We start from the raw sequence: 21,066 nt of genomic DNA, 5'->3' as shown, positions 1-21,066 counted from the left end.
CGGTGCTGCTCTGCTCTTCTTCCAGCAGGCTCCTGGCCAGCGGGCCGGTGCTGCTCTGCTCTCTGGACATCTCCGGGTGAGCTTCTCTGCTCCTCCTCTCCAGGCTTCTTGCCTCCGGGTGCGCTCGCTCCAGACTCCTCCAGGCGGCACCCATCTTTGTTCTCTCCTTTCGTCTCCTCCCACCTCGAGGGCGGTCCCGGGGCCACTTGGTGACTGTCAGCTCCAGGGGCAGTTCTTTCACGCTGACAGACACCTCTAGCATCACAGTCTCTGTTGGTGGGGGCGGTTTCCACTTTTGGCGCCATTTTCGGTCCTGGCCCACGATGGGAGGCGGCCTCTTGCCACCCTCTGGCACGCCCATAATGGCGTCCGCTCTTCCAAGGCGGGAAACCTTTGGAAATGGCGGGAATCGTCTCCCAGTGGCGGGAAACTCTGCAGATGGCGGGAAAAAGCTGTTAATGGCGGACAACCGGCGGGAATCGACCTGTGATGGAGTCCGATGGCGGGGACCCTCCGGAACCGGCAGGAGACTTCTTTTTGAGGTAAACTTGTTCTTTTCTTCAGGCACGCAGTACCCGGGTGTTGCGGGCACGTAATCCTGCCGACTACGCCAAAGTTGACGCGCCCCCTGGGCCATATTCGTTAGTGGGAATATCCGGAGCCGGATCAGATGGGAGTTGTAGTCTTCCGAGTGGCTGTGACCCGGTCCGTGCCCAGGGTGTCAAACTGAGTTGTATGTGGCAGTCATACAGATGTTATAAGTTCTTTATTGTCGACTACGCCACCCGTTGTGTTGCGGTCACTATGGCCGCCGCTGCAGCAGGGTCCGCTGAGGCTGATGGTGTAGGTGCAGCTTTTGGTGGTATAGCCCCCAACGGGTGGGGTATGGCCTCAGGGGGATCAGGTGCAGAGGATGGGAGTTGTGGTGATGCAGTGTAGACGGCAATCAGAGACAGAGTCGGGTTATGCAGTTTAGGATGTTTTACTCACTGCTGATGTTCTGGTCACTCCAGCTTCGAGTGACCTCCCGAGCCGTGCTGCGTCCACCAGGTTCTGGATCCAGCCAACTCCCAAATAAGTCCGGAGCGTGACCCTGAGCTCTCCTTCAGTCCTTTCTCTGGCCGTCCCCACTATTGATCCACCCAGGTCCAGCTCCCTCGGGCCTTCTGTTGGGACACCCTGGGCCTTGGGTTCCCTGACCCTCCTCGTGGTATGCCTTCGTGGTGGATGTGGTGGGTGACCGTGGCAAACGCTGCCCACGGTCTCCGGTCTCTGGCTGGGGAGTGTTTTTACCCCCACCAGCTTGGGTTCCGGTACCCTGTGCCGACTCTTCACTCGGGGATTTAAGTTGGGTTCTTGGAGTCCTTTTCTTCTGGTTCCCCCTCTGGGTCTCTCTCTCTCCTCTCTCACTCTGGGTCTCTCTTCTCCTCTGCTCCTGACTTTCTCTCTGCAACTGACCCTGTTCTTAGTTGGTGCCCACCTTATATACACCCTCTATGTGTGAGCTCAGGTGACCAGCACCCAATGAGCTCCTATCTTTACCCAGGCTGCTCCCCCTATCTGCCCCTACACTACTTGGGATGTTCCACCCCCCTCCCACTCCAGCCAGGAACAGACTCGGTCGTACCTGCACATTTCTAAGTGGGAGTACCGTCGGTCTGCTCCTCGGAAATGGGATGTGTGTAGTGCATGCAGCCTACCGAGCCCAGTCCCACACTCCTTCCTTACCCGGGAGTGGAATATCACACCTCTGGGTTGAGGTGCAATACCCCTGTAGCAGCCGAATCCTCAGGGTGCTACACATCCCTCTGTCTGAAGCCTCGATAGACTGCGCATGCGTGACGCGCAGTCTGGCTCCAGACAGAAGCAGGCATCAAGCCGTTACAGGTAAGAGGAGGTGTATGGCGCCGGAGATCGCGGTATGCGTAGAAACTGAACACATACCGCGATCTCCGGCGCCATACTTGCATACTTACTTGACCAGGAGGAGCGTTGCCGCGGCGCCTCTCTTCTGGCCGGAGACCGGGGGCGGAGTGAGGCGTCGGATCGGCGCATAGCGCTATCCTTCGCCATTTTACTGAAGACACATTTACAATGTGTCTTCAGCAAAATGGCGCCGGACAGCTCGGTGCTCCAGCGGCCCTGTCCTCCCCAGCCTCCGGCAGAACAGGACGCTGCAGCGCTGGAGTACAGAGAAGAAAGGTGAGTATAATTGTTTCTTTTTTTTTGTATGTTTGTACAGTGTGAAAGGGATGAGGGGGCCACATATACCAGGATTGTGGAGATGAGGGGACCATGCATATACCAGGATTGTGGGGTGAGGGGACCATGCATATACCAGGATTGTGGGGTGAGGGGACCATGCATATACCAGGATTGTGGGGTGAGGGGTACCACGCATACCAGGATTGGGGGGTGAGGGGTACCACGCATACCAGGATTGGGGGGTGAGGGGTACCACGCATACCAGGATTGGGGATGAGGGGTGCCACGCATATCGGGATTGGGGATGAGGGGTGCCACGCATACCGGGATTGGGGATGAGGGGTGCCACGCATACCGGGATTGGGGATGAGGGGTGCCACGCATACCGGGATTGGGGATGAGGGGTGCCACGCATACCAGGATTGGTGGGTGAGGGGTACCACGCATACCAGGATTGGTGGGTGAGGGAGCCACGCATACCAGGATTGGGGATGAGGGGTGCCACGCATACCGGGATTGGGGATGAGGGTTGCCACGCATACCGGGATTGGGGATGAGGGGTGCCACGCATACCGGGATTGGGGATGAGGGGTGCCACGCATACCGGGATTGGGGATGAGGGGTGCCATGCATACTAGGATTGGGGATGAGGGGTGCCATGCATACCAGGATTGGGGATGAAGGGAGCCATGCATACCGGGATTGGGGATGAGGGGTGCCATGCATACCGGGATTGGGGATGAGGGGTGCCATGCATACCGGGATTCGGATGAGGGGCCATGCATACCAGTATGGGAATGAGGGATGGGGTACCATACATACCAGGATAGGGATGAGGGATGGGGTACCATGCATACCAGGATTGGGGATGAGGGGTGCCATGCATACCAGGATTGGGGATGAGGGGTGCCACGCATACCAGGATTGGGGGTGAGGGGAGCCACACATACCAGGATTGGGGATGAGGGGTGCCACGCATATCGGGATAGGGGATGAGAGGTGCCATGCATACCGGGATTGGGGATGAGGGGTGCCATGCATACCGGGATTGGGGATGAGGGGTGCCATGCATACCAGGATAGGATGGCGGGGACAGGATGGGGGCAGCACAAATACCAGAAGGAGGGCAGCACATACCACACATACCAGCATGGGAGACCATATACCAATAAAAATGCTTGCCACCCGGGCGTAGAACGGGTTCAATAGCTAGTAATACTGTATATACCTGACAGGAGCCCATAGAAGATTCTGCTGCCTCCAATAATATATACCTGGTAGGAGCCCATAGATTCTGCTGCCTCCAATAATATATACCTGACAGGAGCCCATAGACTCTGCTGCCTCCAATAATATATACCTGACAGGAGCCCATAGATTCTGCTGCCTCCAATAATATATACCTGACAGGAGCCCATAGATTCTCCTGCCTCCAATAATATATACCTGACAGAAGCCCATAGATTCTGCTGCCTCCAATACTATATACCTGGTAGGAGCCCATAGATTCTGATGCCTCCAATACTAAATACCTGACAGGAGCCCATAGATTCTTTGACTCGCCCCCAGGGCCGTGGGGTACTCGGCAGCCGGGCCTTGTGGCTGCTTGCTGGGGATGTCACGGCGGCTGGCCCGGTCTGTGGCCCAGGGCGGTCATTTAAAAAGGGGGGGGTATCGGTTACTAATAAAAGTTCGGATAATTCGTGACGCCACCTGTGGTGTCTGGTGAAGGTCACCAGCGCTGCAACAGTCCACTGAGGCCGGTGTCAGGGCAGCTAAGGATGGTACGGCTCCCCACAGGCAGAGCAGGCCTCAGGGCAGTGTAGATCAGATGGATTGTGGGTGCGCTAGGCGTTGTGGTGCGGTGAGGGATAATGGCGCCGGTAAAGAAACAGACTGAGGCTGTTCGGTGCAGTCGTCCAAGGTTTTACTTACAGTTCTTAGGCAATTCACAGGTGCGATTTACAGGTGATAGCCTCCCTCGTCGCGCTGCGTTCACCGGGCAGGGGTTCAGTCCTTCCTCAAGCTGTCCAGGAATGCCTGGCAGAACCCCACTCTCATATGTGCCTATTTTGACCTTCTTCACTCTTGGTCCATCTCACGGTTGCCCTACGCTGCCCACTCTCAATCCCGCTCGGGTATGCTGAAGTCCTTCCTGTACGTCGGATCCGGGACCAACCTGACCCCCTGGGGTTTAGAATGCGGCAAGCTCGATCCCTCCTGACACCTGGCAGGAGCGGGGCGTACGGGTGCCGTCCTGCACGCGCCGTATCCCCTGGGATCCTTTGGTAGAACTGGAGCCTACTACCTGCTCCCCTCTGCCTCTATCCTGGGCCCTAACTGTGGAGCTGAGCTCTGACTGAGCCTCTGCTCCCAGACAGTCCTCACTGACTACCTGTACTGTACTTCACCGACTGACCTGAACTCTAAATATGGCTTCCTATTATATGCTTACTGTATATGTGCTCCTTCTAACTAGCTCCCCCACACACACTCACTACTGGTTCCCCCTGCCTTTGGGTTCCCCCCTACTCCAGCCAGGGCCAGGGCTCAGCAGAAAACGACATTGCGTCTTGCCCCTCCTGCTTGCCTGGAGCGGTGTAGTGTTGGATGTAGGTGGTTGGGGTTCTGTGCAGCACTCCCATCTTACCTGAGAGAAGGGACACACCACACCTCGGGGTGAGGTGCAGTATCTCTGTGGCAACTGAACCCTCAGGGGCGCCACATCTGCTGCCTCCAACACTATATACCTGACAGGAGCCCATGGATTCTGCTGCCTCCAATAATATATACCTGACAGGAGCCCATTGATTTTGCTGCCTCCAATAATATATACCTGGGAGGAGCCCATAGATTCTGCTGCCTCCAATACTATATACCTGACAGGAGCCCATGGATTCTGCTGCCGCTGCCTGGGGCGACGCCGGGTCCGTCCTTCACAGCGCGCACAGGAAGCAGTCCCAGGGCGATGACGTCATCGCCCTGAGACTGACTTCCTGCGCACGCGCCGGCAGTGTCGCGCTGTGCAGAGGAGGCAGAGGGGCACTGTGGCAGCAGGCAGAGCAGGGAGAGCCGCTGCAGAGGGCCCATCACTTATCATATCGGTAGTGCTGCCGATATGATTAGCGAACCGGGGGGGCCCTCTGTTCTCTGTACAGGGCCCAGGGGGAGTAGGGGACGGGGCTTGGGGGCGTGGCCAACGGGACCCGGGACCCACCGGGTCCCGGGGCCCACCGGGGGAGTTCCCGATCCTCCAGTGGGCCAGTCCGCCCCTGCCTAACGGCCAGGTATTTAAAACTGTGTTTTCTCCGTCACACGGATTACATATATGTTTTCACAAAATACTGCCATTTCTGGCCTCCATTAAAAAAAAATTTCTGTGTGGCAGTGAAGCAATTGACACCAGATTGCTGTTCAAACTACTTACCTACAGGCCAGGTATTTAAAACTGTGTTTTCTCCGTCAAACGGCTCACATATAAGTTCGTTCCAAACTCAGTCATTTGTAGCGAGCGTGGAAGATACTGTCCTCCATTTAAAATGGGCAAGGCACGTGGCAAGGGACGGGGAACTGGATATGATGGTAATGGTGCATGCAGAGGCCGAGGACAAGGCCGTGGGTAAGCCGAAATTGTGCCACAACAAAAACCCACATCTTCTCGCCTGACCTTCCTGTCCCAATTTTTAGGGGACCGCAGCACACCACTATTGAACCCAGAGCAGTGTCAAAAGGTTGTTGGTTGGACAGCGGATAATGCTTCCAGTCACTTAGCCACCACCACCACCATCCTGTCTTCCCCACGGTCAAGTCTCAGTAGCCGTGAGTCTGGACCGCATATTCCTCACCCTGATCCTCCTTCCTCCCACCATGCCGAGTACCCAGAGACAGCTGATCCCACACTTGGACACTCTGAAGAGCTGTTCACTTTTCCATTTATAGATTCGGGCCTCTCGCCCGGTCCACTTGAAGTGGGGCAAGAGGAGATCGCGTGTAGCGATGCCCAAATATTTAAGCAGCCACGGTCAGACGAAGGCGACGGTGGGAAAGTGTCACAAGAGGTGGACGATGATGAGACACAATTGCCAGAAAGTCAGGAGGAGGACCAGGGTGCGGAAGTGGAAGACGAGGTGGTGGACGATATAGTAACTGACCCAACCTGGCAGGAGGACATGCAGAGCGAGGACAGCAGCACACAGGGGGAGGGAGGCAGAGCACCCCAACAGGCAGGAAGAAGCAGTGTGGTGGCCGCAGACATTATAAAAATGAACAAGGGCTGGATTGGGCCAGACTTCTCAACACCACCGAATGATAGCAGCGTAACATAAACTCCAATCCAGTGTCTTTTCTTGAGAGGTATATTCCCATGCACCTTTTCACACCCACACATGGGCATACGCTTCCTGATTTTGGCTATTTGCTCTTATCCTCCACCTTCTCCTCATACTTCACCACCATATCACCAGGGTGACCGTGGTCCGTGATGCAACACCCACCTAATTTTTTTAAAGGGTGTTTATGATGACAGTAAAAAAAATTTTTGATACAGTATGTTCATGTATACTCCCCCAGGGGTAAATGTTTGTCAGCCCATACACTTAGTGCATGGGCATTACAAGTATAGGAGGCCTGCTCCTTTCTAATGGGAACATTTTTTTTATGAGGCCCTCCCCCACGTCTCTTTCCAAGGGGCATTGAAGTGCCTCCAAATTTTTGGCAGCCCTTGCATTCACTGCATAGGCCAACACTATCGGAGACTCTCTCCTTTCAAATGGGAATTTGTCGTTACTGTGGCCCTGCTCTGTGTGTCTTTAAATTCTTAATGGAGTTTTTCCTAAAATTGTCAGCTGTTGGACTCACTGCATACCCTATAAGTGTATAGCAGACCCTCTCCTTTCTAATGGGAACATGTCGTACTAGTTACTGTGGCCCTGCTCCATGTGTCTTTAAATTCTTAGTGGGGTTTTTCCTAAAATTGTCTGCTGTTGGACTCACTGCATACCCTATAACTGTATAGCAGACTATCTCCTTTCTAATGGGAAAATGTTGTACCTTGTTACTGTGGCCCTGCTCTGTGTGTCTTTAAATTCTTAGTGGGGTTTTTCCTAAAATTGTCAGCCGTTGGACTCACTGCATACCCTATAACTGTATAGCAGACTCTCTCCTTTCTAATGGGAACATGTCGTACCTTGTTACTGTGGCCCTGCTCCATGTGTCTTTAAATTCTTAGTGGGGTTTTTCCCAAATTTTGGCTGCCCTTGCAGTCACAGCATGGGCATTACCATTTATAGGAGACCCGCTCCTTTATAATGGTAACATTTTTTTTACTGAGACCCTGCTCTATGTCCCTTCAAAGGGGTATTGGGTTGCGTCCAAATTTTTGGCAGCCCTTGCAGTCACTGGATACGCAATAGCAGTATAGGAGACCCACTTGTTAATAATGGGAACAACAAAGCATAGCCGGCTGATGGCTCTCTAACAATAGCTAGGGCCTCTTAAGAATAGTAAGGGCCGTCTGATGTCTCTATAAAAATAGGCTTTATTACTTTCAGAGTCCCTCCATCATAAATAAAACAGGAAGTGTCTGATGATGTGTCACACACCACATTGCCAGCTAAGGTTGTAAAATGTTAAAATGACATTTCTCGGTGAATGCATTTGTCTTAAAAAAAAACTTAAAAAAACCCAAAACAATAGGATCTTTCTTTACTTTAAAAAACAGCGTCACCAATTTAACAACAATGTAATCACATTGTTCAGCTCATGCACCTCCTCCTTCATCTCCGAAATGACCACATCAGTCACAAGCTGATAGCACTGCAGCACTGCCTTGGCCAAGCGGCAACAGGTTGTGCTGAAGATAACATGCTTAATGCTTAATTGACAAACCACCCAGCGCTGCAGAGTTGTTGAAAGCTGTAACACAGCAGCCTGATCTGTGCGTCTCACCGCTGAACATACAGCCAGGCATGGTCGTGTGTGACAATGGGCGGAACCTGGTGACGGAGAAATGACAGTCGGGGTAGATACGGTTTCCCTCTATGCCAGTCCTTTCACCGAGCTAAAGAATATGGCTGTGGTGAAATACAACTCCCACTGAGAAGCTGTTTCAGAAAAACATTGTGTCCACCAGAGGATTTGATTCTGAGGGCTAACCTTTCTCCCCCGCTCAAGAACCCCATAGCAGCTGCAAAGTTAGCGCTATCATGAACTTTCCTGAGGTAGAAGCCAAGGCACACCAGAGGATTCTCTGGTGGGACCGTCCAACCCTGCCGAAAAGCAGCCCTGGCTAAGAAAAGTGTGAGGGAAGGTTCCCGGACACTCTATGGCTGCTTTTTTAATGTGGATCGGCGATGCTTATGCATGTTATTTCTCAAACCGCATTACAGATCAGGCCATTGTCCAACTCTGTATTCAAGAAATTAAATGCGCAAGGAAAGATGTGTGTGTGTGTCAAAGCACCACCGACAAGGGCGAGTTGATGTTGGACGGGCTGCCATTGCTTCTGCAACAAGCTGCATTACAGGACTTCCTGTGAGAAATGACATGCAGGGTAGATAGGGTTTCCCTCTATGCCAGTCCTTTCACCGAGCTAAATACAACTGTCAGCAAAAAAAAGTTATGGACTGGCTCCGTACCGTCCCTGGCCACACTCACCTGTCCACGTGTTTGTGGTTAGGCGGTCATTCCCAGTAAGTGCACTGGGGAGGGCACGGGTGATGTTGTGGGACCCGTGCTTGTGGAAGGCGGAGGCGATACCGGGAAATATAGTGGCGGCTGGGGACCGAGTATGGACACCCGGCCGCCGCCGGCATGAGGTTGTGAAAAGCTTCCGCCTCCACGAGCTTAATAGGCCACATTTCAAGTGCAAGCAGCTGTCAAAAATTTGGCAGTATAGTATTGCAGCCTGTGGGTGGGTGGGTGGCTGCCTGCATACTTGCGCTTGCATTCCAAGGAATGGGGTAGGGACAACTGAACGCTGAAGTGGGACAAGGACGTGGAAGGTGATTGTTGCAAGTCTGCAATGACAGGTGCATGGCGGGAGGCATCTTCGCATGTGCCAAGGATCACTTATGATGGGCACACTTTTAGGCAGTGACCTGGGAGTCAGAGATCCTTCCAGAGGTCTTCTCCATGCTGTTCCCATGTCTTTTCAGCACTATATGCATGTGTCTGATGATGTGTCACACACCACATGGCCAGATGAGGTTGTAAAATGTTAAAATTACATTTCCTGGTGAATGCATTTGTCTTGGTTGAAAGCAATGCAAAAGTGCAAAAACGCATCAAAAACGCAACGTGTGAATGTGGCGCCCTGCTGCGCATTGGTGCCACAGAACCCAGAAGGGTCCACTAGATGGAGCCCTGTCAGGTATATATATTCTGGGGGGTGAAGTTCAGGAAGTCAGTCAGTGGGAAGCAGACAGTGTGACACCATGCTGCAGCTCGAGACAAGCTGAAGTCTGTGTGGCTGAAGGCCAGGTTATGCCCAAGCTGCGGGCTAGTCTGGCCAGTGAGAGCCTGGAGCGGGCTAGAAGGCAAGTGAGAGTTCCTGTCAGGCACAGACAGGGACAGAACTCAGAGAGTCTGCTCAGGGAGTCTGCATGAGAGAGTCTGTAGACTGAGGAGAAGAAGGAGAAGCGCATAGGGGGCAGAGGAGCATAACAGGCTCACCCCGAACCATTTACCGGACAACGGCTCCGCTCCTACAGGGATCTTTATGACCAGAAGGAACAACCGGAATCCCTGGAGAACTACAAGTCCCAGGTTAACCAACCTCTGACCACAGCAACAGGGTTAGGTACCACTAAGGCTCCAGCGACCAGGAATAGTGGGAACCAGGAGAAAACCCTACCGCCAGGTCAGTAGGTACAAGAAGGAAGCAGTAAGCAAGCCAGGCCTAGTTCCAGGCAGGCCCGAAGCTTAGAGAGTAAAAGACACAGATCACTGGGGAGAGTCCAGAAATGTAGCCTTCGCCTTGAGTGCCCTGGACCGTACCTGCATCACCACCAGTAAAGGTATTGAAGTTTACCCTTGTGTGTGTCTGTACTTCCTCTGGGACCGTCCTGCCATCTCCCTCCTGCTTCCACCATCTTTCTACACCTCTCTCTACACTGCCCTGAGGTCTGCTCCACCTGTGGGGAGCTGTTCCATCTCGAGCTGCCCTAACATCTGCCTCAGAGGACTGCTGCAGCACTGGTGATCCTCACCAGACATCACAGGTGGCGTCACAAACTTTTCTACTCATTTTTATTTCCTCTTTTTGTACTGACCGCCCTGGGTCACGGACCGGGCCAGCCACCGTGATATCCCCGCCATACCGGCATCCAGAGGCCCGGCTGCCGAGTACCCCACGGCCCTGGGGACGAGTCATAAACATAGCCCAAGGTGTGGAGGAGTATTTTTGGTTTGGTTATTTATTTTGCCTTATATACAAGTCATTACCCTGGAAAGGATGTTCCTTAACATATTTCCCGGGAAAATCCATTTTGGTTTTGTTTTTGTATGTTTTATTGTGAGTCTGTAAAAGTGGCGTACTACTCTGACAACGTTGTTAACAGCAGTGACCTGGGAGTCAGAAATGCTTACAGGGGTCTTCCCCATGCTGTTCCCATGTCATTTGAGTACTGTTCCCATCGATTTGGGCAATTTTTAGGCTCTCTGCAGACTGCCGGGGGGAGCCGTCTGAAAAATGCTCGAGTTTCCCATAGACTTACATTGGGCTCGTTGCTCGGGTCGAGTACCCAAGTATTCCAATTTGCTCGACCCGAGAAACGAGTACCCGAGCATTTTAGTGCTCGCTCATCACTAGTTACGACCACTAACGCTAACACTATGTGTGTGTGACTCGCCCCCTGTGCCGTGGGGCACTCGGATCCGGGCAATAGGGGAACGATGGGGGTAGTAGTGGCTACCCGGTTCCGTGGCTCAGGGTGGTCAGACCAGTGGTAGTCTGCGACGCGCTGTTGGTGTGTCCGACTACGCCACCCGTGGATTGCGGTCAGTGCGGACCGCCGCTGCCAGGTAGACCGCTGGGGCTGATGATGTATGCAGCTGGGATAGTGTGACTCCCCACGGGAAGAGTGCGGCCCCAGGGCAGTACAATGGAAGATGGGGGTGATGGTGTAGGGCGTCCCAGTACCGTTAGTGCTGGAGGAGCAAGGAGCACACAGACAACAGATTGCAGTCCAGGGTCTTTACTAGAACAGGTGAACTGATCCACAAACAGTCCCGACTAGGAGGGGACCTGGATGTCTGAGAGCAATTGGGAAATTGGCCCTGGTCAGGGTGAGGGTGTAGGCCTACCGTGCTCTCTGCGCTCCTTCTGGCTATCTCCTCCTGGTAGGGTAACAGCCCACGGTCCCGAGCTCACCGTGTCCTCTCGCCCGTATGGTTTGCAACGTGGGTTCCTTTCTACTCCCGGCCTGGTACGGCTTTGCTGGTCCCTTCTGGTGTGGCGGAACCTCCGGGCTTCTTAGGCCAAGGAACGTACAGTCCCTTGCGGCCTGGTTATCTGCTGTAGGACGTGGAATCCTCACAGCCTCAGACACCAAAGTCTGGTAAATTTGGTTCTTTATCTGCCAGGACAGGCGTACTTCACCTCTTGTCCTTGGCTTGTGGCTCTCCTACTGCCACACGTCCTCTTAGGGTGCAATACAACTGTCCCTCACTGCTCTGGGACACCTCTCAATCCAGAGACAGGTCGTCCAGTTCTCTCTAACCCTGCCCCCAGTTCCAGCTTTTATAGGGGCAGCCTGATCCCCCTACTGGCCTGAGACAGGAGGTATTGCATGATAATGTTCCCCTGACCAGAGAACCTCCCCCTTGCTCTCAGACACAGCTTTATTATATTTGTGGCATCCAGGCCAGGCTGACACATGTGGCCATAACTAAGCGAGATAATTAGGAGAACAAGATACATAAACTAATTGGAGGTATTTGCTAATATTACTACTCCTACTACATATTAGGATAGGAACTTGGAGATGGGAATACCCCTTTAAGGGCTGTGCTATACATAATAAGTGAGTACACTATACACTAAGGGATGGCGCTATATATAATAAGGCTACATTTCTTATCCGTGTGCTGCTTGATTTTCTTTTTCTCTCGAGCAGCACACAGACCCACTGAGTAAATCCTATTCTGATCTTCAAAATCAGAACAGAACACGACACAACATGATCAGCGTGATTTTCACAGATATGTGAATGGATCTATGAAACCCTGAGTCCATGTGCCGTCCAATAGAAAAATCTGTCAGCTCACAGACATTTCACACAAATGTAACCTAAGGGATTTTACAAATAACAGAATTGCTCCAAGTTATACAGTGCAGATACAAGTATAAATACTTACTTCCAGTGACCGCTGATGTCTCATCTGATTAGAGCCGTTTTCTCTTTCTTCTCCATCTGGTCAGACCTTCATGTCGACATCTCCCAGCCACTACTCATCTTGTCACACTGATCACCGCAGCCATGAAAATAACAAGGTCACAGATTATATTATATAGAAGTGTCAGAGAGAAGGGAGGAGGCGCACTACTAATATAAAATTAATGAAGACGCTTCCACGACATTTTAAGGCAGTCCACAACTGCGACCCTAAATCATTGCAGATACGTGGTATTGAGGTGGTGCGTCTCGGCTCTCGGGGTGGTAACATAAAACAACGCCTTGCTCAGAGGGAGGCGAGATGGATCGTTAATCTGGACACGGTTAGCCCTCGGGGTTTGAATGAGGCTCTAACCTTCGCGGCGTTCCTATAACTGATACTGGTTCCAGGCTCTACTCTCCTGTTTACTCTGTAACTTAATCCCAAGCTTTCTTCCTTTTAATGGTTCTATTATTTTAGCTTTTGATGCTAACTTTTAATTAATTTTTTTATTGTTTCTTTATTTTAGTAATGGTGTGCTGTATACCCCGTATAGAGTTTTTTCTGTGATTTTGTCTGCCCTTCATCTTCCGCCATTATGACGAACACTTTCAACATTGAACCTGACAACAACTACTACTGCCAGAATGTGGAAGAATGCAATGATTTGTGGTGTTAAATAACACTAAATGTTTCTGTGATTATGTCCACTTTTTGTTTTTTTTCACTGTAACTAATGTATTTTATGTATGATGTTATGGTGGCTGATATCGCATGTAAGATGTGGATTGGTATAATTTTCATAACTATACAGATATATGTGCTGTTATTGTGATGTTGTTTGGGACTTGCCAGAAAATACCTACCACGACTTCACACCAACAATCATACTGCTACTCCCACCATTCTGCTATCTACCTTGCGGATTATATGATGACCAACACTGTGCGCATGCATGCCGTTTGGCCTCTCTCGGGCGCGCGTGCCCCGCTGTCTGCCGTCTCCTGCACAGTGCAAGGGCGCACATGCGGGGGGCGTGACGGCTTGGTCACGCGCGCCTGACAAGAGGCCCATGGCGCATGCGCCGCCATGCGGAAGTCTAGACACTCAGGATGATCATGTGATGCGTCACATGATCATCTGAATTAGCATATTTAAGGTCCTTGCACACACCAGCGTTCCTGCCTCTTGAGAAAGCCACTAGTTTGGAGGCGAAACGCGCGTTTAGGCGGTCCCTCTCTCTTGGGTTCCTGCACACAGCACTTTACACCTAGTGCCCTATCCTTCGGTAAGGTCCTTTCTTTATCTTTTGACTGGGGGTAACAAGTGGATGGTCTTCTGTCCCAATCATGATGTTATAATGTACTTTCCCTGGCTTCCTTACCTATATTGCTGCCAATTCCTTACCTTAGGAGCCCCCACTCCACACCTATACACATGTCATGGACATATGGGGGTGGTCATAAGTGTTTCAGTGCTGCTTTTCCCCTGATCCCCTTCTTCCCCTATCTTTTAAATGCTATGTATTGTGGAATATATATATATACTTGATGATTATTGTGTACTTAATAAAGATTTAACATTTGATATAATCACTCCATTTTTTTCTCCTTGATTCTAAACTGTTTTTGGAGTGGAGCTTATGCTGACCGTATGTGTGCATATATGGTTTAACAGCTATGTTGGCTCTTGAGCATTTAAATAAGGCTATTGCATGTTTTATAAAATTAATACTGTAGGGTGCAACATCTTGTGGAGAGGGAACCATATTAGAGACATAGAAAAGCACCGCATAAAGATGTGCACACCTGGTATAACAGTAAGTAATACAAAAAGTTTGAGCACAAAAGGACAATGGAGTTAAAAACACTTAAAAAAAACAACAAATGGTATAATACATCCCTGGGTAATGAAATATAAATTTATCAATGTGAGCAGCAACCTACATGTGGGACCAAGACACTCAGAAAAAATGTATATAGATATGAATGATCTCTTAGCATCATCGGCAATATGAATACAGGATAATATGATAATGATCATAAACAATGATGGCCATCACAAAACAATTATGCAAACATGAAAAAGCCAGGCGCCTGGTAACAATGTGACATGGTTGTCCCAGATATGGTCAAGATGGTCATAAGATCACAGTCGTGGGTCAAGTAGAAGTACATGTCACATGAAAAGTGTCAGGTATTCCCGGATCTCCCAGAGAGAACTACTGACCAATAAATCATGAATTCTCAGTATGTGCCAAATAAAGGAAATATTCTGAATCTAATAATGGTACCAAGCAAAAGACTTATGAATGGATAAAGCTTGTAGGTTTTACTCCCAGAGGTTATACTGGAAAATAGCAGAGAAGGAATATAGGGATACAACCTGCTGTGCCCTGGGCTTCTCTCCATCTCTCCACCTTTGCAGCTTCCTCTTAGTGGTCCCCCTATATATCACAGCGGGTTGTATCCCTATATGATTTATTGGTCAGTAGTTCTTAGTTCCTAGTGAACATCTTTATGCGGTGCTTTTCTTTGTCTCTTATATTATATATACACACATACTGTACATGTGTAATAGTGGGGAAGGACGTAGCCTTCCCTTGGCACTAAGGTAGTTAAAAGAAGTGTTCCTGTAGTTAGACCTGTCTGAACTGTTGGTAGGCCAAGCTAAGGGGTTAGCTTCAGTGGTCCAGTCAGTAGAGTAAAGGGGGAACTTAGTGCCCTGATCAAGCTTTGAGTGTTGTGGAGCTTGTTCCTGGCATAATTCCTTGTGGGCTGCAGTACCTGTAATCAGCCACAAGATGCCACTATCCTGGGTGCAGATGTTAGGTCTCGTGAGTTCCGCATACGAGTGAGGGAGCATATCAGAGACATTAAAGCTGCGAGCACAGCTGAGAATGTTTCTGCATTAAAAACCACCCCAAAACATTTTAGGTTACATCATAAGTGCAATATTGATGAAATCAAATTCATTGGAATAGACAGAGTATTGTGTAGTATCAGGGGAGGTGACAGAAGGAAAATTTTAGCCCGACGAGAATGTCGTTGGATTTTCATTCTGGACACCATGTCCCCATCTGGGCTCTATGAAAAACTATCATTTTCATCTTTTCTATAAAAACCAATCCATGTCTCTCTACCTCTCTCTTCAACTTGTTTTTAAATTGTATTTTAAATTATTTTAATTAATTTTTTTTATATATGTTTTCTTTCACACTTTATAGTTGGATACGTATTATATTTGATGTCTCTATCTATATACCCTACCTATTGATGGACGTGACCTCAACTCTATAAACCCTTACGGGATCTTGTGAGAAATGGAGCGTATATGGAGAAAAATACAGTCATACATCTGGGAACGCAGAGGAAATATATGACTGTTTTCCCTTGGGACCACATATGCTGATGTATATTATATTTGAGTGATGTCCCACGTAATGAGAGTTACCCCTCTCCCACATGAACTGTGACTGTCTTGCTTGTTGTTCTTTTACGCTCCTCTCCTGGTTACCCGGTCTTAAATACTTCCCACAAGGCATGAATCTAATAATGGCTTAAAATGAGAGAGTGGTGAGTCCTGCCCTTCACTTTTGCCCATAAGAAAGATGGCCACCTGGATATGCGCACGCGCAGTGAGTCCCTGCAGTACCATCATCACCAAAGGCATCCATATGATGCGACGCGGGAAATGACGTCACAGGAAACACCTTCCTGACCCGCGCCGTCATCAGGATAGCCGGAAGTGATTCATGGACACCGGGATTTCGCTCGCGTGCGCCGTTACCAATGGCTGTGGCGGGCATTCTGATTAAGGAGGGGTATATAATGAGACATAAGACTTCATACATACCACATCGCCCCCCGAGGAAGCCCACCATGCGAAACGCGCGTCGGGGCGCGATCACAGCGGGACATATATGGTTAAGCCTGACTTATACTCAACAGTGAGCGCATAGATATACCTATACACTGTTTGTTAGATTGATACTGGTAATTATGTGTATGGCAGTGGTACTGCCTTATGAGTCCATGCACGTTTGTGCCTCTAACTGTGAATACTGCTATTTTCTGCGTTGATTTATATAGAGGACTCCTTATGCAGTGCTTATTGAGCCCCTATGTCCCTCTGTGATCCTCTTTTTCATGTGTTTCTCACTTTATACCTATTGACCTTCTTTTTATACTTTTGTAGTGTTTCTTGATTTTAATATACCTAAATAAAATATATACCTTTTAATTCATCTTTTTGTACTAAATTGTATTCTCTGGGGTGCACCATCTTTCTTATAGGTTCATATATATTATAATATGGTGAAAAATCCCCTCTTTTCCCATGAATGGGATAATATGTGAGTTAATCACCCGTTGCGTAGGTATTATGCAGATGTTAGGTTGAGTCTAGCTAGCAGTGTTACAGACAGTGATGGGGATAATGCTGAGTGATGACAGCTCACAGAGGGTGGGCACTTTAGGAAAAATCCCTGCTTAGTTTCCAGAAGCAGGAAGAGATATTCAGTAAGAGATAGGACAGTGAACCGTGCGGGCAGCCAGAATATATAGTGGCTGCTAGGGTAGACGGGAGCTCCATACCCTCAGACAGTGGGATCACTAGTGTGAAAGTCTCCCTACGCAAGAGCAAGAGTCCTGTTAGCCGGCCGGAGAAACTCAAAGGAAGTGTTGAGGACCCGAGGCACTTCTAGTCTGCAGGAAGCAGAGGAAGATAAATAGGACTCCAGGCTAAGACGTGGGGGAGATATCGGATCCAGATCACTGTTGGTATTGCAGAAGAGTCTCTTGGGCTAGAGATTAGAGTCACAGAGATGCTTCACTTAAAGAGGGAACCAGGGCTGAAGATGTTGCCAGCGCCTGTGAGAGAGATAATAACCTGTCGGGCCTTATCCATTATATCTGCCTGTAAATACTGTATATATTCCTCTTCCCCAAGTAAAGTCCAAGTTCTGGTTAAGAACCTCATGTCCTCTGAATTTATTGCTGCCCTGGTCCCAGAAGAGAAATGCCTGGAGACAGCCGCGATCGGATGGTTTGAAGTAAGTGGAGAGCACCACATACACAGCCACACATCAGAGGAAGGACACGAATTGTCTGTAGGGTGCCAGAGCGAGAGGGGGCTACAGCTCGCCCACGACTACCTCGCTGGGGCACCTTACACATGTCTCCCCCACATATACAAAACCGAAGATAAAAATGGATTTTACAGGAAAAAATGCTAGGAAACATGCTTTCCTGTATAATCACTTGTATATAAGGCAAAATTAAAAAGCGAAAAACAAAAAACACCTTCTCCATCCCTTAACAGCCGGGTCACCTCAATGTATTTTCCCATCGCCAATGACTAGAGTAGATGACATAGTAAAGGGGAAAAGAAAACTGCATCCACTGGTAAATGTAATTTTAACATTCTACCTTATCTGGGCCTGTGGTGTGTGTGACCTAGTCAGACACATCCTGTTTAACTTCTGAAGGAGGGACTCTCAAACTCAAAAAACCTATGCAGACAATGAAAGAACTGCTAAAAATTAGAAGGAAGGGGGTACTCCGATACACCCTGTATTAGACATAAAGGAGGGCCTCATACACATTCTGTTAAAATGCACTAAGTGCAAGGGCTGCCAAAAATTAGAAGGAAGAACTGCAATACACGTAGAGGAGGACCTCATAAGAAAACATTTCCCCCCCACCATTTTTAAGGAGTGGGACTCCTAGACTGGTAAAGCCTATGCATTAAGTGCAAGGACTGAAAAACATTTACCCCTGGGGGGTATACAGAGATGACACGCCCCCAGGGCCGTGGGGTACTCGGTGCCGGGCCTATAGATTCTGGGGGAAGGGATATGTCACACTGGCGGCGGCCCGGTCCGTGGGCCAGGGCGGTCAACAAAAAGGGGAAGGAAAATATTTATATGGGATTTGTAGTTCTTAGGAAGTGTTCGTGAATCCACCTGTGGTTTCTGATAATAGGTACCAGCGCTGCTTCAGACCTCTGGGGCAGTTGATAGGGCAGCTGGGTTGGAACGGCTCCCCACAGGTGGAGCGGGCCCCAGGGCAGTGTAGTATAGATGATGGTGGTGCGGGGGCTTGTGGTGCAGGAGAGATGGCGCAGCGGAAATAACTGACGGAGGCAGCGGAGTACAGTGATCCGAGTTTACTCACAGTTCTGTTCAAGTTCCTCATGTACACTGTACGGGTGTCAGCCTCCCGCGTCGCACTGCGTCTACCAGATAAGGGGTCCAGCACTTTCTCAAGTATATCAGGAGCGCTTGACGGAACCCCGCTTTCTTTATGTTCCTTACTAGACTGACTTCTCGCGCTGGGTCTTCTCCCTCCTGCCCTGCGCTTCCCCACTCACAGTCCCGATCGGGTGCTCTGAAGTCCCTCTGGGCAACCTGGAGTTCCCGGACCTACTTGATGCCCTTCACGGTGACTAGGGTGAGGCTGTGGCAACTGCACCATGGAAGTGCAGAAGCCTCCCGTTTTCCAGCCGAGACCTGGAGTAACACGGCTGGTCGAGGGACCGGTTCCTTTCTTGCGGCCTGATCCCTCTGACACTTGGCCGACTCGGGCATACGGGTGCCATCCTGCACTCACCGTACCCCCTGGGTTCCTTTCTGTTAACGGAGCCTTTCTCCTCTGCTGCCCTCCTGGGCCTCTCTTCCTAGGCCTTTTTCTGGAGCAGAGCTCCTGAAGAGACTCTGATCCCCTCCTCTCCTTTCACTGAATCCACTCTCACTCTCTGTCTCCCTGCCACCCTAAGATGGCTTCCCTTTATATACCTCCTATTATGGTGCTCCCCTACTCTACCTCCTCCACCCTCACCCACTACTGGTTCTCCCTCTCTTTGGTTCCCCCACTCCAGCCAGGGACAGGGCTCAACAGAAACACAGTGCATCTTGCCCTTCCAGCCGGCCTGGAGTAGTGTAGTGTTGAATGCAGGTGTTGGGGTTCCGGGCAGCACTCCCTCCTTACCTGAGAGAAGGAGACACCACACCTCTGGGTGAGGTGCAGTACCTCTGTGGCGACTGAACCCTCAGGGGCGCCACACTCCCCCCTGGTAAACACAGCACGTCCGCTGGCTGAAACTGAGCAAAAACACGGTATTTTAGACATACAAAATTTTTAGATGCATCACTTAGATTATAAAACATTTTCTTCCCTTTATGGGAGGCACATTACTTGAACATTGCTGGTTAACATTATCAGAAATAATATAAAACTTTGCACTTGAATATACTTTTTTTTTTTTCATGAAAAACATTTACAACTTTTTCAAGTAAATGTAGTGAGATCCCAAACAGGGTGTCCATCTCACTAGTAAAGGTGCAATTTGAGCAGCATGAGGGACTCGTCCGAAAACCCTCAACGTAGGCCCTGGGCGTGGCTGCAGGGCATAGACGATCCAGGTCCTGGACCTCGTCTTAGGCCACGCCAAACGGGTTTTTGTTCTGAGGTCTGTGGTTGTGTATATAAAACCAATAAAGGGCACTTTAAGAAGTGCAAACTATGTACAGGTATGAGTCTTTGGCTGCTCACAGTCCTCAGCCTGTCAGTCTTTGTACCCTTACGGGTAACTGGGTAACAAACATTAAGTCACTGCACCCTTCCGGGCAACTTATGTACAGTTTTCAGTTTCATCTACTTTTACACTAGTAGTGGTATCCCCACTGGGGATGTTCCTGGTGCTCGCCGTCTGACCCAGCCAGGTCATCAGCCTCAGGCTGCAGGGGCATGTCCTCGTCCTCCTTAAACACGCGATGGACTCTGAGGGCGTACCACCCGCATTCCCCATGGTGCCTGGTGTAGGAGACATAGTCACCAGTATAAATTCCGGTCAGGGTGTCCTTGCTCTAGGTGGGACTCGACATCCCGCCTGTTCACAAAAATGTCCCGGTCAAATTCTGGGTCACGTATAAAGCCCCATCTGGCTTCTTGGTTGAATTTGACTATTAGTCCCTCCTCCCGGGGACTAGGCCGAATGGTCTCGTTTTGGTGTACCTGTGCCTTGGCGGCCTTGTTTCTAGCCTCCAATTGCTCTGAGCGCACCCACCGGGTCTTTTGCTAGCTGTTGGAGCTCCCATCTGCAGAACTCCTCTCTCTGCAGGGCTTGGGTCTGGTTCTCCTGCGGAAACCCCATCAGGTCCCCCCCTGGTTGTCCCACCTATACTTTTCTCCTTCATGGCGGCAGACAGGGGCGCTGGTGCGGGGAGAAGAGGGCGTTGCTGCTGGTCCTCGAACTTGGCAGACTAGTCGAACGAGGGTGCTCCGTACACTTACTCGGGTGCCGGGGCTTGCGGTTCTGGGACGGAGCCGAGCAGGAGGTCTGCGGAGTCAGCGCCCGGGGGTGGAGGTTCTGGGCTTAGCAGCTGCTCCAAGGTGTACGTGGCTGGGACCGGAGGGTGCTGTAGGAGGCCCAGGAGCAGGTCGGCGCTTGCAGCTCCCGGGACAGAGGAACTTCTCCTACCTGCTC

At 50.2% G+C, this 21,066-nt stretch overlaps 1 protein-coding gene across 1 annotated transcript in view; it reads left to right on the top strand.

Annotated features, from left to right (window-relative positions):
* The window catches only part of LOC141273494 (glutathione S-transferase kappa 1-like), a 130,754-nt gene extending 117,533 nt beyond the window's left edge, over positions 1 to 13,221 (top strand). Inside the window, exon 8 of the mRNA XM_073685397.1 lies at positions 13,109 to 13,221. Within this exon, the coding sequence (XP_073541498.1) occupies positions 13,109 to 13,149 (41 nt within the window). The 3' untranslated portion in view covers positions 13,150 to 13,221. The remainder of the gene's footprint in view (positions 1 to 13,108) is intronic.
* Positions 13,222 to 21,066: the final 7,845 nt, after the last annotated feature.

This window comes from Phyllobates terribilis, unplaced genomic scaffold, assembly GCF_046119375.1.
Source record: "Phyllobates terribilis strain yellow unplaced genomic scaffold, ASM4611937v1 Scaffold_5__5_contigs__length_657084704, whole genome shotgun sequence".
Lineage (NCBI taxonomy): Eukaryota > Metazoa > Chordata > Amphibia > Anura > Dendrobatidae > Phyllobates > Phyllobates terribilis.
This window is presented reverse-complemented; position numbering and strand designations above follow the sequence as displayed.